At 38.6% G+C, this 17,652-nt stretch overlaps 1 protein-coding gene across 1 annotated transcript in view; it reads left to right on the forward strand.

Annotated features, from left to right (window-relative positions):
• The first annotated feature begins 2,401 nt into the window (after window positions 1-2,401).
• The window catches only part of GLTSCR1L (GLTSCR1-like), a 51,439-nt gene continuing 36,188 nt past the window's right edge, over window positions 2,402-17,652 (forward strand). The window contains exons 1-5 of the mRNA XM_006860466.1: window positions 2,402-2,484; window positions 3,228-3,273; window positions 4,105-4,153; window positions 4,243-4,311; window positions 7,424-9,103. Of these exons, the coding sequence (XP_006860528.1) occupies window positions 3,233-3,273; window positions 4,105-4,153; window positions 4,243-4,311; window positions 7,424-9,103 (1,839 nt within the window). The 5' untranslated portion in view covers window positions 2,402-2,484; window positions 3,228-3,232. The remainder of the gene's footprint in view (window positions 2,485-3,227; window positions 3,274-4,104; window positions 4,154-4,242; window positions 4,312-7,423; window positions 9,104-17,652) is intronic.

A 17,652-nucleotide genomic window follows, 5' to 3' on the forward strand; every position in this document is an offset into this window, starting at 1 on the left:
GTCAGCCTTTTCTGGATATAGACTTTTCTCATGCCCTTGTTATAAAAAATTCTCCTATGTATTACTCTAGGACTTCAAAGTTTAGTTTTGTCTCCCTTCATTTAAATTTTAAATCCATCTGGAATTTATTTTTGTGTAAAGTGTGAGGTATAAATCCACCTTCTTTCCTCCATATGCTTGCATCTTTTTGCCACTGGTTTAAAATGTCACTTTTTACATGTTATCTTGATTAAATGGAGTCCTGATGTGGCACTGTAGGAGAAGCATCGGACCATAAGGTCAGTTTAACTGCAAGGTCGGTAGTTGAAATCTATCAGCCACTCCTCAGGAAACCCTTTATAGGGTCTCTGTGAGTTGGAACCAACTCTGCAGCAACAAACAAAATCTTTATTAAAGCTATTGTTCAAAGTATTGATTTAAGAAAAAGTGTAAAGATTAGGTTTAATTGTTTAAGGGTGCTTCTCAAGTGTGCAGGGCAGTGATTTCTGAACTCTGGGTTACCTGTCAGAATTAGATCACCTCCCTCTTCCCTCCATGACAGACCCTGGTGCAGTAAGTTGCTGCTACTGAGGAGACAATAGCTGGCTCTAGTGTTGGGCCAAGAAATTGATTTTAACTGTTGATCTAGGAATTTCTCCTTCGAGTGAGACTCATCTTTCACACCGTTTTATAAAATTCACCTGCTGCCAAGGATGTATCTAATGACCTCATCAAGTGTTACTTTAACAAGAACTTTACAAAACTTTAAAAGAAAAAGAGACTTTACAATTTTGTGTCCTTAGTAAAATTTACTATTTTACTTGGTAAATTTACTTGGGTGGATCATATGTCATCCTTGGCAAAATTAGTCTTATATTGGACCATATTATGACTACATTTTGGCTGGGGGTACAGGGATAAGGATCATCCCTTTTAATTTGAAGCTAAAGTCAGAAAGGTGTCCTAGTGTGGTGCTGTAGGATTACACACTGGACCGCAAGGTTGATTTAAACCTCATGGTAGTGGTTCAGACCCACCAGCCGCTCAACCTACATAGGGTGGCTATGAGTTGAAACCGACTAGACGGCACTTAACAACAACAAAAAAGTCAGAAAGAGTATGCCTCTTTAAAAAGTAGAATTCTGAGGGGTACTACTAGTAAAATTCTAGTAGTAAAGGCTTGTGGAGTTCTAATCACTAGGACTAGAGAAAAAAGGCTCTCGAGGTAGGTCACCTGAAGCCACTAAGTAGAAGATGGACCCACAGCTCCTGGATCCCCCCCAAGGAATATTCATTTAAATCAAGTGGTTGACCTGCTTATTTGGATGCAGGATGGCTTTTAAATTCATCCAATACTGTAAACTTGTTATTTTATTTGGGTTACTCAAAAAGCAGCTTGTCCCTTTGAACTTGTGGTAGCAGATGTCTGTGCTTCAAAGTCCTAGTGGCAGTGTCACCTTAGTGATTGGTATTGATTTATTTTCTTACAGTTTATTTATTAACCATTTGGGCATCTCATCAAGTAGAGGAACTAGGGAGAGACATAATGTAGTAAAGGAAGTTAGAAGTAGTCATGAAAATGTATTTGTTTGGTATAGGCTGTTTTTCACCTTCACCCAGAGACTTGAACAGTTTTTTTTTTTTTTAATTTACCATTAAAATGGTCATGTTGCCGTAAAGAAATAATATCCATAGTATAAGCTTAATTATACCTCAGTATTGATTAATTTATTCCATTCTCTGAGCTATCTGTGTGACATGCCCATGGTATAACAATGAGAATTGTGTTAATATCATGATTCTGCCATATTAAATGTCATCAGGATTTGAGGGAAGACCTTCCCACGGAAGATCCTATATACTTATTAATTCAATGTTAGTTTATTTTTTCTGTTTTTCCTTCTGCGTCCCATTTTTCTGTCTTCAAAAGTGTGACGGTCAAGTTAGCATTCCCTTGATTAATTCCCAAGTCTGAATCCTAAAAGGCAGGTTTCTCTTAGTTAACTGCCTCTTATATATGCTTCTCCTTTCCCTCTCATGATTCCTCCTTCCTCACTCATCCTGTCTCCCCTACACTGGGGTTTTCTCAAATGGATTATCATTGCCCAGATTATTTAGCTAATGAACAAATCCACCCAACAATAGGAAGATCCCACGATGAGGGATACTTACCCCTTCCTGAGGAAAGCAAATTTCCTTCCATGTGGTAGGAGTAAATTTTGTATTTGTTTGGCCTTGTAACTGACAGAATGGGCAGTTTAGAGGGACTGGAGAGGAGGTGGTAGTTTTAACAGAGTGAAAAACAGTCCTATCCCTCTGCCTCCTTTGGGCGTGTCCCTTTTCTGGGCATCTCTTCAGGATTTCATTCCTCCTTACAACTGCCGTTCACAACTGCCCTTTCCAACTGCTCCAGAACTCTTGGCCCTGACATTCCGTGATGTAAATTATTCCACGCATGGCTCGAAATGGGTTCGAAGCAGTGTTGCCAGGTGTTGGATCACTAGTGTAAGTTTACCGGATGTCGGGGGAGGGAGGAGAAAGGGGGAGAACTCGCTCTTGGAATTTGTACAGTTGGTCCTGTTTCAGCCAAAGCACACTAATTGATCTGACCAAATTTGATGTTGTCGATGGCTGTATATAGTAGAAGCTCAGGGTTCGGAGCCAGGGCAGGATTTTGGTTGAGATTTACTTCCTTGAAGATCCTAGTGTTGGGACATAGAGTGTTTGGAATTGAACAGTTAGGAGACCTGCTGCAGCAAAGAAATCCAGAACCTCTCAGACAGACCCGGGAGCCATACTGCCTGGGATTATGGTGCTTCTATTTTATTTAAAAATGTAGAGGGAACTGTTTTCCTAAAGCTAGCCAAAATATGGCAAGAAATCTCTTCAGATGGCTTACCATGTTTAGAAACATGCAATTGGGAAATTGGAAGATCTCTGTGGCTTTGAGATCTTTACTAAAACAAAAGTCCTATTCCCCACTTGTTCATTATACATTTTGAGACGTTACAGTTGTGATTTATAAGCCCCTTTAGACAATCTGTGAGTGAAGGATTTGTTTTCAACAGAAACAGTTTAAATGGAACAGTTTCTATAACATTAAGAAAAATTTGTGTTAATAAGCAAATAGAGGAAAAACTCACCTGAATTAACAGTTAAATCTAGAAAAGTATAAAGTATATTGCATTGATACTGTTGGCTTTGATTGGCTCTGTTGAACCAGACTTTGCTATTCCTTTTCTTTGCAGTTGTCATGGATGATGATGATGATTCGTGTCTCCTTGATCTTATTGGGTAAGATACTTTTTCCAAACTCAGGCTAAATCAGATGGGTGAGGTTTGCTGTACTGAAACAGCCTAGTAAGAATATTAAAGCCTGGTGGAGGTGATGGTGATGTGCCATAGAGTCGGTTCTGACTCATAGTGACCCTATAAGGTTTCCGAGGCTGTAAATCTTTACGGGAGCAGAAATCCTCATCTTTCTCCCGCAGAACAGTTGGTACTTTCAAACTGCTGACCTTGAGGTTCACCGCCGAACTCGTAACCACTACACTACCAGAGCTCCTTATTAAGACCTGGTAGGCTTTAAAATACCTTAAATGACCGTCATAAAATACATTAAGTCAAGAGACAAATAGAGACATGGATTAATATAGGCGTCATGATTTAGTAGCCTTACATGAAATTGAAGGTGCCCTGATAGCACAGTGGTTAAGTGTTTGTGGTTGAAATCCACCAGCTGCTCCTTTGGAGAAACATGTGGCAATTTTTTTCCACAAAAATGATAACCTTGGAAACCCTGGGAGGTAGTTCTGCTCTGTCCATAGGGTAGCTGTGAGTCAGAATCAGTGTGACGACTGTGGGTTGTTCTTTTTTGTCTTATTTGGTTTATTTTTATTTACTGTCTAACAAATCCCAGGAGGCAGAAATGAATGATTATAGGAAATGAAACAACTTCAAAATAAAATGAAACGCTACTACTAATAAAATTATTTTAGAATGGAAAAATTAGGGAGAGGATATTATGAAAACTGATAGGTTATTTCCTTTTTACTCTAGTAAAAAAGTAATCCTAAGTATAAGTAATGTATTTATTTATTACATTCCCTCTGTTTTTGTTTCTAGAGACCCACAAGCATTGAACTATTTTCTTCATGGACCTAGTAATAAATCTGTAAGTATACTGAGAACACTGCAAACATAAAGTTTGGTTTCTTCTTTAAAGTTGAAGTAACCACTTTAGTGAATGTGTATTTTTTGCAGAGCAACGATGACTTGACTAATACAGGATATTCTGCAGCCAACTCAAATTCCATTTTCGCCAACTCTAGTGTGAGTATTGATAACTATAATGACCTCCTATTTCTATCTCTTTGATGCTTTGTGAATTGAGGCTTTAACTGCCTTTGTGATATGATGAGAATCCTTCCCTTGTCTTTTGTAATTGACAAGGAAGGAAAACCTACTGACCTGTATTGACTTTCTACTTTTAGCTTAGCCAGTTAAGACAATAGATGGAGTCCTGGTATGGTGCTGTAAGATTAGCACTGGACCACAGGGTCAGTTTTAACTGCAAGCTGGGTGGTTCAGACTCACCAGTTGCTCCTCAGAAATCCTGTACAGGGTCACTATGAGTTGGAACCGACTCCACGGCACTGAAACAATAGCAACAGCAATTAAAACAGTAAGAGATGTACTTTGCCATTTTTTTAAAATAAGCTTTCAACTTTCTTTCTAAAATGACTCAGAAATGTTATAACTTGAGAAAGTACAATTAGAATACTTGGGAGTTTGTTATATAAGCTTTAAAAAAAAATCATTTTTAATTGTAGTTACTAATCATTTTCCTAGCTGACACTTATTGAACATTTAGTGTGTGCTTAGCATTAAAATATTTAACATATATTAATCTCATTTAATTCTCACAATAATTCTATGAGGTAAGTTATGGTCCATCTTTTATACCTGTGGTAAACTAAAATACAGAAGATTGCAGAGATGGGATTTTAACCCAGGCCGCTAGACTCAAGGTCCGCAGGTGGTGCAGTTTGCTTTAGATTACTACCCTAAAGGTTGACAATTCAAACCCACGTAGTGGTACCACAGATGAAAGAGTTGGCGATCTGCTTCCATTAAGATTACAGCCGAGAAAACCCTACGGGGCACAGTTCTACTCGATAACACATAGGGTTGCCATGAGTCAGAACTGACTTGACAGCAGCGGGTCTGTTTGTTTGTTTGTTGCCAGGTTCTGGAGCCTATACCATAATCTGTAGGAGCATTTAGATAGAAACCTAAGCTAGGAGTTGGGGGACTCTGCCTGGAGACTATATCCAGGTGACTATGTTAAAGTCTTGTTGTCGAGTGCTGCCAAGGCAATTCCAACTCATAGTGACCCTGTATAGGATTTCTGAAGAGCAACTGGTCAATTTGTACCACCAGCCTTTTGGTTTAAACCGACCAGTGCTTATCCTACAGCGCCACATCAGAACTCGTGTTATTAATTTTTCATCCGTATTGTTATACTATACCATGGATGATAGGTAATCTGGGGTGAGATAGGTCCTCCACTTACTAGCTCTGTAGCTTTGGATATGTCACTAAATCTCAGAAAGACTCAAATTTCCTCACTTATGAAGCAAGGATCATAATAGAACTGAATGACTAATCCATGGAAATCACTTGGCACTGTGCTTAGTGAATGCTGTCAGCATCCTGGCCTTTATTTCCCTCATATTAAAATGTGGTCATATTCAGAAGCTTCCCCGGGAGTGAACAACTGTGTGTATGGTATGGTGCTGTATGATACGCACTGGACATCTAATTACAAGGTCAGTGGTTCAAACCCACCAGCACCTCCTTAGAAAACCTATACAGGATCGCTGTGAGTCGCAACTGACTCCAAGGCACTAACAGCAACAAGGTAAATCATATTATGCAAGAAACCTCTGCGTGTTAAGGGGTGGCTTGAAAGTCATAATACCGATGTCCTGTAAGATGTGTGAATCCTTATCATTTCTGAGATTCATTCTGAATAATTAATAAATAACTACATGTGATGTCATTAAGCCCATAAAGCCAATACTTAGCCTGTTCCTCAATAGTAACAAATTTCATTTACCAACTCTCCCACTTCCATGTAAGTATTAATTAAAACTTTCTAGATGGCTTCGTTCTGTATGTTTTTATTTGAAATTGGTAATGCATCATATTACTTATAATAACAGTAGTAGAAATGCTTAGAAAAATGTGAGTGTTTAAGTGTATTGTGTGTTAATTGATGCATCATAAAAAGCATTAAACTACGTATCATCATTCAGTAGCTATTTATAACTTAGCAACTATTCATAGTTACCTTCATATATCTCTGCGAAAACATGTCCTCATTGCTTCAGTTTGCTTTTCACCTGGTTCCTCAAACCCTAAAATGGTGTCCACCTCACTCGGACCACACTGGTCCCATTCCAACTGTTGATTCCATGTCACAGTAACTCGTTTTAGTTATTCTATCTAGTTCTTCCCATCTTCTAACCCCAACACCTTAAAACTAGGTAGATTAAGAATGATTAGTCCACCTTGCAGAGCTGTGATGATTAGGGCTGAGAATCATTCTTAATCAAGCTACCTACTTTTTTTTTTCTTTAATTTTTGCTTTATTTTAAAATGACTGTTGATTCCTTTTCTTAAATGATTTTGACATGCCCTAAAAAAGCCTGCTAAACATTATAAAATGTATGCCATTTATTAATTGACTGTGTCCATTTCTCTTCCAGTGTCTGTGTTGTCTCTAGGTAGACAAAAGTGGATGTTTGATAAAATGTTGATTGACTTCGACTTGAATAAGTGACTCAAGTGGTTTTTAAAATATCTTTTATAAGTTCAATACTACTGAAAAATCAGTTGACCACTCTATGTCAGAAGCTTGTTTTTATCTGAACTAGTAGAGAGGGATGAGGGGAAACGAGGGTCTTCTTTCAGACTAGTCTTGCTGTAGACCATCTCCTGAGTCTGTAGGAGAACAGGGCCCAGAGCTCCCACAACTCATTTAGGCTCCCATGTTGCAAAGAATTGGACATGTAAATCTCCTGAACACACATCAGGGACTGAAACTTACTCAAGTATTGGACAGGGGACAATTTTGAAAATTAAAGTTCATGCCAATATTGCAAAAGTGAAGCTAAACTTCAAACATTCCTCAGTATGTTCATGTTATTTATCTATTCCGTATAAAATAGTTAATTCATACATTTACAAAAAGGTTAAACATCTTTACTAAGAACATCAAGTATCAGAATAAAGATGAGCAGTTTTGGAGAGCTGTGTCTGAAAAGCAGACTTTTATGCTTTATTCATAGTCAAAAGTAGGATTGTTATTCCTTTTTTTTGTAAAGAATCTTTTTCAGAAGTTAAAAATGATGTAGCATATTGCTTTTTGTTTTTTCAGAATGCTGATCCTAAGTCATCCCTCAAAGGTGTGAGTAATCAGCTTGGAGAAGGCCCCAGTGATGGACTGCCGCTTTCAACTAGCCTTCAGTTTCTTGAAGATGAACTTGAGTCTTCTCCTCTTCCTGATCTCAGTGAGGACCAACCTTTCGACATTCTTCAGAAATCCTTGCAGGAAGCCAATATTACTGAACAGACATTGGCAGAAGAGGCATATTTGGATGCCAGTATAGGTTCCAGCCAACAGTTTGCACAGGCTCAGCTTCATCCTTCTTCATCAGCATCCTTTACTCAGGCTTCTAATGTTTCTAATTACTCAGGTCAGACGCTGCAGCCTATAGGGGTGACTCACGTGCCTGTCGGAGCATCGTTTGCAAGCAATACAGTGGGTGTGCAACATGGCTTTATGCAACACGTGGGGATCAGTGTTCCCAGCCAGCATTTGTCAAATAGTAGTCAGATTAGTGGTTCTGGTCAAATACAATTAATAGGGTCATTTGGGAATCAACCTTCTATGATGACTATTAACAACCTAGATGGATCTCAAATCATATTAAAGGGCAGTGGGCAGCAAGCCCCATCAAATGTGAGTGGAGGGCTGCTGGTTCACAGACAGACTCCCAATGGCAACTCTTTGTTTGGAAACTCCAGTTCCAGTCCAGTAGCACAGCCCGTTACAGTTCCATTTAACAGCACAAATTTCCAAACGTCTTTACCTGTGCATAACATTATCATACAAAGGGGTCTTGCACCAAATTCAAATAAAGTCCCAATTAATATCCAGCCAAAGCCTATCCAAATGGGTCAGCAAAATACATACAATGTGAACAATTTGGGAATACAGCAGCACCATGTACAGCCAGGCATCTCTTTTGCCTCTGCAAGCTCACCCCAGGGCTCAGTAGTTGGCCCACATATGTCTGTGAACGTTGTAAATCAACAGAACACAAGAAAACCAGTCACCTCACAGGCAGTGAGCAGTGCTGGGGGTAGTATCGTTATTCATTCGCCCATGGGCCAGCCTCATGCACCCCAAAGTCAGTTCCTTATACCTACAAGCCTTGCCGTCAGTTCTAACTCGGTACACCACGTCCAGACCATAAATGGGCAACTTCTTCAGACTCAACCCTCTCAGCTCATTTCTGGCCAAGTGGCCTCAGAGCATGTCATGTTGAACAGAAACTCTTCCAACATGCTCAGGACCAACCAACCATATTCTGGACAGATGCTCAACAACCAGAATACCGCCGTCCAGTTAGTATCTGGGCAGACGTTTGCTGCCTCTGGAAGTCCAGTGATAGTCAATCATGCTTCTCCTCAGATTGTTGGTGGGCAGATGCCCTTGCAGCAGGCATCACCTACCGTATTACATCTGTCACCTGGGCAGAGCAGTGTCTCCCAAGGAAGACCTGGCTTTACCGCCATGCCCTCAGTGACAAGCATGGCAGGACCTAGTCGATTCCCTGTTGTCAGCTCATCCAGCACTGCCCATCCCAGTCTTGGCTCTGCAGTTCAGTCTGGTGCATCAGGATCAAACTTTACCGGAGATCAGCTGACCCAGCCAAATAGGACTCCAGTACCAGTCAGTGTGTCTCATCGTCTTCCAGTTTCTTCTTCCAAGTCTACCAGCACCTTCAGTAACACACCTGGAGCAGGAACCCAGCAACAATTCTTCTGTCAGGTAATATGCATTTATTGAAATATGATTTTCATCCTAGGTTCCGTTAAAATTCATTCCTTTAAGAATGTCGATTGCCTTTTTCTTTTTAATTTATTTTTCATTAAATATAGGAGAACATTATGGTTTAGAATGAAAATTCTGGAATCAGACTCTTAGGTTTGAATGTAAGCTTTGTGACATTGAGCTTTCCAGACTGAATTTTTCTCATCAGTGAAATGGAAATAATAATATAATTTATCTTCTGGAGTTATTGGGAGGATTAAATGAGGTAATCCACATATAAACACTTAGCGCAATCCCTGGCATATAGCAGAACCTCAGTAAGAGCCAATGTTAATATATATACTTGATTGTGGATATTTAAAATGAAAACTTATTTTAGATTATTTACTGAACATCATATAGTTAGCCACTAGTCATGTGACTTTAGACTGGGTGGAAAGGTCACGGGTGCTTCTTGGAAGCTAACCAGAAGGGCTCAGGGACTCGGTGTGACCCAACAATGGGTAGCTGGCCGGTATCCTGCAGCTAAGGCCGGATACAGAGGAAGGGATCCAGGGCCTCTGTCATTTAATCCGGCACAGGAACATAACTCATTCTTGATTGCTCTGTGTAGGTCTATCACTGTGGGCAGTCAGTAAAACCACAAAAGGGTTACATTCCTGACAGGGGTCTCAAGTAGCTCACAGCTTCATTTCATTCACTTCCATCTGATGACTCCTGGGCTTTTACAGCTCTCAGTCCCCATTCATTTGGGTACATTCCATAATTTTAAGTCTTTTTCTTAACATCTGGAGACCATCATACAACCCCATTTCCATGCCCCAAATCTACTTTCTCTGTTTCCATTGCCTTTCTCCTTCACATTTAGAATTACTCAGAAACTTTTCTGTGCCATATAATCCATCATTTGAGAAGTTTATTTATACCTTTAGTGTAGTAATGCCACTAAGAATCCTAAGACAACAAATAAAGATTATGAGCAACGTTGTTCCATGTATTACTTTCAGTATCAAAGGTTTTTTGTATGGTGGTTTTCTTTTTTGGAAATGTCAGACCGACAGAAAAATTGAAGTACAAAGAATTTCCATATGCCTTCACCAAGAGTCCCCAAATGCTAACATTTTACATTTGTTTTACCCTTCTCATGTGTCTTCTTTCTCTCTCACACTCACTCATTCACTCACACACACATAGTTTGTAAGAAATTGCAGGCATGTTACTGCCTGGTTTGTTTGGATTTTTTTCATCTTTTATTATGAATTGGGTGAAGGTTTACAGAACAAATCAATTTTTCATTCAACAATTCATATACATTTGGTTTCATCTCATTGATTGCAATCCCAACAATGTAAAGTCACATATCACACTTCCTCCCTGGTTTTCCCATTTCCATGTGTCCTTCCTTCCTAACCCTTCTGAACTTTGTCCTTGGGTAAATGCTGCCCTTTTGATCTCAAGTGGTGGATTATTCTAAGGGGTATGTACTTCACTAGTAGTATTGGTCCCCTTATAGACCTGTTATTTGGCTGAAACTGAGCTGGTGGGGTAAGTTCATTTCCATATTTGAAGAGGGACTAATTACCATATTCTTGGGAATTCTACAAATCTCTATTTGACCAATAAGTCTGCTCTTTTTTTTTTTTTTTTTTTTTATGATTTTGAGTTTTGTTCCACAGTTTTCTCCCTCTCTATCCATGACCTTCTAATGTGAACTCTTTCCAAGAAGTTGGTAGTGGTAGCCGGGCACCACCTAGTTTTTCTGGTCTCAGGGTTGTAGAAACTGAAATTAGAGTGGTCTGTTAGTCCATTGGAATACTAGTTTCCATGTGTCTTCTGTTTTCATTCTTCTTCTTTTCTCAAGACTGGGAGAGACCAATAGCTGTTCCTTACTTAGATCATGAACTTTTAAGACCCCAGTCACTAACAAATAACTTTGGACTTCAGTTGTGTCTTTTCTAAACAAAAGGACATTTCCATACATAATCAAGCCAGCATTATTACAGTGCTATCTATAGACCTTATTCAGGCTCTGTCAATCTCCTAATACTGTCCATTAGTTCAAAAGAGAAAAAAATTGTTTTTATGATCTAGAATTCAATATATTTTGTTATCATGCCCCTTAGGCGTCTTGAAATCTGTAATACTTCCTCCATCATTCTTTGTCCTTTATGACCTTGAGATTTTTGATTTTCAAGTTGGGCTGGTCTGATGTTTTCTCACAGTTAGATTCAGGTGCTACATTTTTGGCAGAATTGCCACAAAAGTTCTGTGTCCTTTTAGCGTTCATGATGTGGCTTTGCCCCATTGCTGGTGATGTTACCTCGGATCACTTGCTCAAGATGATCTCTGCAGGATTTCCCTCCACTATAAAGTTACTTTCCTCTTTATGTCCTTCATAAGTGTTTTATGGGAAATGCTCTGAGATTGTGTAAAACTCTAGCTTCTCATCACACTTGCACATGCAACTTTAAGCTTTCATTGATAATTCCTGACTGAATTGGTTATTATTGTCCTGATTGTCAAGTAGAGCAGTTCTAATTCCATCATCTAGTCTGCCTTATTGTTGGAATTCTCTTCTAAGGATGAACTTTTCCTTCTCCCTCCTCGCTTTGTTTATATCAGTGTGGACTCATAGATTCTTATTTACTAGGTTTAAAATGATTACTTTTTCATTTTGATGCTCTAATTGACCCAGATGTGACTAGTATGTGTCCCTCCTAATTGACTGCTAGATCCTCTGACATGCTTCCATCATACTTTGAGTATTTTCATTAGGCGCTGGCAAAACAAAATGTTTCTGGTTTTATTTTTTACTTTCCCTACCCCTGCCCAGAATCAACCCTTTCTTTAAAGAGTCTTACTTCCTTCTCATAGACAACAGTATTTCAAAATGAAAATCTGAGCACTTTGTATGCATAGCTACTGAGGTCATCTCTGCTGACAAAACTGAGAAATACAGGTATTTATATATACCCAACATCTGTGTGTACTGTAGCAGCCTTGTAGGACAGACTAGAACTGCCCCATAGGGTTTCTTAGGCTCTAATCTTTACAGTAACAGGTCACCGGATCTTTTCTCCTGACCTTTGGGATAGCTAAATCATTGCAGTGCCAGAGCTGCTTCTGGTATCTATTAACTATTTCTAAATCTGTCATTCTCTATGTGTTTTTAAAAAACAAGAGGCCATGAATTCATATTAGTGTTTCCAATTCCAATTCAGCACCACAGGTTCATTCAGAGTCTTACAAGTGCGGTCCCCAATGCCCTGTTCCAGTGGGATTTTCCCTGGAACACTTCAGGCCTTCTAATTCCTAGAATTACTTAAGAAATTCTCAGAGATTTGCATGCAGTGTTACATTAAGAAAGTTCATATCACTGTTCGGCATATACCATTATCCGAATCACATTTATTATATATGGCCTGCTATGTGCCTAGAGTTGTTCTTACTGGTTTAAATACATCTTTTTCCATGAAACAATATTTCTCTTCTTATTAGCAATGACCAGGAAGCCCTGGTAGTACAGTGGATTATGAGTTGGGCTGCTGTCCACAAGGTCAGCAGTTTGAATCTGTCAGCCATTTTGAGGGATAAGGATGAGGCTTTCTGCACCTGTGAAGATCTCCAGCTTTGTAAACCCTACACAGGGTCTTTATGAGTTGGAACCAACTCAACAGCTCACACCACCAAGCCCCACATGAACAATGCACCATTATGTCAAATACCAGCAGAGTCTCCAGACCTAGTACAGACTAGGATGAAGCAACAGCTAGTCCACTTCTGAGGGATTAACATTGCCTGATAAAGTGCCAGAAAATGAGCCCCTCAGGTTGGAAGGCACTCACAATATGATTAAGGAAGAGCTGCCTCCTCAAAGGAGAGTTAACCTTAATGACATGGATGGAGTGAAGTTTTTGGGACTTTTATCTGCTCATGTGACACAACTTAAAATGAAAAGAAACAGCTGCAAAATTCATTACTAATTGGAATGTGGAAAGTACAGAGTATGAATGTAGGAAAACTAGAAATCATTCAAACCGAAATGGGATGTATAAAGATCAGCATCCTAGGCCTAAGTGAGCTGAAATAGATTTGTATTGGCCACTTTGAATCAAACAACCATCTGGCTTACAATGCTGGAAATGACAAATTGATCTTGAGTGGCATTGCATTCATCATCAAAAATAACAAGTCAAGATCTATCCTGAAGTACAACACTGTTTGTGATAGGATAATTTCCATACGCTTACAAGGAAGACCAAGAAGCTCTGGTAGCGTAGTAGTTATGAGTTGGGCTGCTAACCTCAAGGTCAACAGTTCAAAACTACCAGCCATTCCATGGGAGAAAGATGAAGCTTTCTGCTCCCATAAAGATTTACAGCTTAAGAAACCCTATACAGGGTCACTATGAGTCGGAACCGACTCCACAGCACATAACCACCACCACCACCACAAGGAAGAACAGTTAATACCACTATTATTCAAATTTAGACACCAACCACTAAAGCCAAGAGTTCTACCAACTTATGCAGTCTGAAATTGATCAAGATACATTGATAATTACTGCTATTGGAATGCAAAACTTGGAAACAAAAAAGAAAGATCCTTAGTTGGAAAATACGGCCTTGGTAATAGAAATGACACTGGAAATCACTTAATGTAACTTTGCAAGACCAAGGGTTTCTTCACTACAAATACCTTTTTTCAAAACATAAATGATGATGACTATACATGTGGACATCACCAGATGGACTACACAGGAGTCAAATTGAATTAATCTGTGGGAAGAGACGATGAAGAAGTTCAATGTCATCAGTTAGTACAAGGCCAGAGGCCGACTGTGGAACAAATCATCAATTGCCCAAATGGAAGTTCAAGAAGAAGCTAAAGAAAATTAAAATAAGTCCACGAGTGCCAAAATATATCCTTGAATGTATCCCACCTGAATTTAGAGACAATCTCAAGAACACACCTAACACATTGAACACTAATGACAAGAGATCAAAAGAGTTCTGTGGGGTGACATGAACATCATACATGAAGAAAGCAGTCACTAAAAAGGATAAAAAGAAAAGACCAAAATGGATATTGGAAGATACTCTGAAACTTGCTCTTGAATGTAGAGAAGCTTAAGAGACTGTGAAGAATGATGAAGTAAAACAGCTGAAAACATCAAAGGGCAACTCGAGAAAACAAAATAAAGTAACTTAATGTAATGTGCAAAGACCTGACATAAAAACTCAAAAACTGAAACCTCAGGTTACAATATTGAATTCTGTAGGCAAGCTATGGTACAATATGTGAAGCGTCAAAAGGAAATGGGAGGAATATACAGAGTCACTGTGCCAAAATTAATTACTTTGCATCAGATCATTTTAGGAGGTAGCATATATGATCAAGAACTGATGGTATTGAAGGAAGACAAGCTACACAAGACAATACTCCAGGAATTGACAATATACCAGATGAAATGTTTCACAAACTGATGCAGCACTGAAGGCACTCACTCATCTATGCCAAGAAATTTGAAAGACAGTGACCTGGCCAACTGACTGGAAGAGATCTGTATTTGTGCCCATCCCAAAGAATATGATTCAGTAGAATATGGAAATTATTGAACAATGTTACTAATGTTACATGCAAGTAAAATTTTATTGAGGACAATTATAAATTGTTTGCAACAACAGAGCAACAGGGAGCTGCCAGAAATTCAAGCCAAATTCAGAAAATTATGTGGGATGAAGGCTAACATTGCTGGCATCAGATGGATCTTGGCTAAAAGCAGAGAGTACCAAAAAGATGTTTACTTGTGCTTTATTGACTATGGAAAGGCATTCAACTTTGTGGATCATAACAAACTATGAATAGCATTATGAAAAATGGGAACTTTAAAACACTTAATTGTGTTGTACATAGACTAAGAGGTAACCATTTGAACAGAACAAGCGATAAGAGATGCTGAATGGCTTAAAATTGGGAAAGGTGTGTACTGGGGGTTGTATCCTTTCAACATACTTATTCAATCTGTATACTGAGCAAATAATCCTAGAAACTGGTCTGTATGAAGAAGAACACAGTGTCAGATTAGAGGAACACAGTATCAGATTGAAGGAAAGCTCAGTAATAGCCTGTAATATGCAGATAACAAAATTTTGCTTAGAGCTAAGAGGACTTGAAGCCCTCACTGATAAAGATCAGACTACAAACTTCAGTATGGATTCCACCTCAATGTTAAGAAAACAGAAATCCTCACAACTGGGCAAATAAACAATATCATGATAAATGAAGAAAAATTAATGTTATCAAGGATTGCATTTTACTTGGATCCACCGTCAAAAAATAATTATAGTCAAGAAATCATGACATACCAAAAATATGCTGTAAAACAACTCTTTAAAGTGTTAAAGAAAAAAGATGTCAGTTTGAGGACTAAGGTGCACCTAACCCAATCCATGATATTTTCAGTTGAGTTCTAATGTAGCATTACAGGATAATGCACTGACTCTCAAGGTTGGTTTGAATCTCAAGGTTGGCAGTTTAAATCTACCAGCCATTCTTCGGAAACCTTATACAGAGTCGCTATGAGTTGGAACCAACTTGATGGCATTTAGCAACAGCAACATGTGTATGTGAAAACCGAGCTATGTATATGGAAAGATCCTTCTCCTCCCTCCAATAAATCAGTATTCATTTAAATTGTGTTGGTGAAGAATAATGACTATACCATGGATTGTCAGAAGAACTAATAAACCTGTCATAGGAGTACAGTCAGAATGCTTCTTAGAAGCAAGGGTAGCAAGACTTAATATCACAGATTTTGGGCATGTTTCAGGAGGGACCAGTCCCTGGAAAGGGACATCATGCTTGATAAAGTAGAAGGTCAGTAAAAATGAGGAAGCACCTCAGTGAGATGGATTGACAGAGGCAACAACAATTCACACACAGTAATGATTGTGAGGATGGAGCTGACCAAGGCAGTGTTTTGTTCTGATCAGTATGAATGGAAGCTAAGTGGTGCCTGACAGTAACAGGTGTGTATGAAATCTCTCCTTGTGGCTTTGATTTACATTTCCCTGATGATTAATATTGTGGAACATCATTTCATATGCTGAGCTCATTGTGCATTTCTATATCTTACTTGTGATAAAAAAATTCAAATAAAACATTTGCCAATTAAACATTTTTTACATTTATAGTTTAATGATATTAATTACATTCATTATGTTATACAACCATTCCCACGATCTGTTTCTAAGTGATTCCACCATCATTTATAGAAACTCAGTGCCCCTAAGCAGATATACTTCTTTTCTTCCTCCCTACCACCACTAAGGAAACTTGACTCTCTGTACATTTGCCTGTTTCATATAAGTGATATCATGCAATATTTATCCTTTTATCACTGGCTTATTTTACTCAGCATGATGTTTTCAAGATTTATCCCACTATAGCAAATATCAGAACTTCATTTCTCTTTATGGCTGAGTCATCGTCCATTATATGGATATACCACATTTTGTTGATGGACACTTGGGTTGTTTCTACATTTTGGCTATATGAACAATACTGCAATGAATATTGGTATACAAGTTTCTGTTTATGTTCTTGCTTTCAATTCTTTTGACTACATACCTAGACTTAGGTCAAATAGTAATGGTATGTTTACGTTTTTTAGGAACTTCTAAGCTGTTTTTCATAATGACACCATTTTACATTCCTAATAGCAGTAGAGAGAAGGTTTCAATTTCTCTACATCCTTGAAAGCATCTATTATTTTCCTTTTAAATCATTGCCGTTCTATTAGGGGTAAAGTGGTATCTCATTGTAGTTTTGATTTGCATCTCCCTAATAAATCCTGGACTGCTAACTGCAAATTTGACTGGTCAACCCCACCATCTACTCCTTGGAAACCCTATACAGGGTTGCTGTAAGTCGGAACAACTCAATGGCACTTAACAAAAACAACAGCAATCAATATCTAATGACTTCTAGAATCTTTTTATGTGCTTGTGGGCATTTGGTAGAATAGCTGTTCAGTTCCTTTGTCCATTGTTTGATTGGGTTGTTTATCTTTTATCAAAGTTGTAAGTCTTTTGCCCACTTTTAAAGTGGTTTATTTATTTATTTTTATTATTGAGTTGTAAGGGTTCTTAGTATAGGTTAGGTACAAGTTCCTTATCAGACATGATTTACAGATATTTTCTTCCATTCTGTGAGCTGTCTTTTTATTAGTTTTGTTTTTGTTATTTTTTTTCAAGGTTTTATTGTGAATTGAGTGAAAGTTTACAGGGCATATCGTCAGTTTTACATTTAACAAATCATACACTTTGTTTAATTGTTGTTGTTAAGTGCCATCGAGTCGGTTCCGACCCATAGCAACCCTGAACAGGGTTTCTGAGGCTGTAAATCTTCACGGGAGCAGAAAGCCTCATCTTTCTCCCGCGGAGCAGCTGGTAGTTTCGAACTGCTAACCTTGTGGTTCGCAGCCCGATTCGTAACCACTACGCTACCAGAGCTCCTTTCAATGATTATAATCCCCTCCATGT

This window comes from Chrysochloris asiatica, unplaced genomic scaffold, assembly GCF_000296735.1.
Source record: "Chrysochloris asiatica unplaced genomic scaffold, ChrAsi1.0 scaffold00038, whole genome shotgun sequence".
Lineage (NCBI taxonomy): Eukaryota > Metazoa > Chordata > Mammalia > Afrosoricida > Chrysochloridae > Chrysochloris > Chrysochloris asiatica.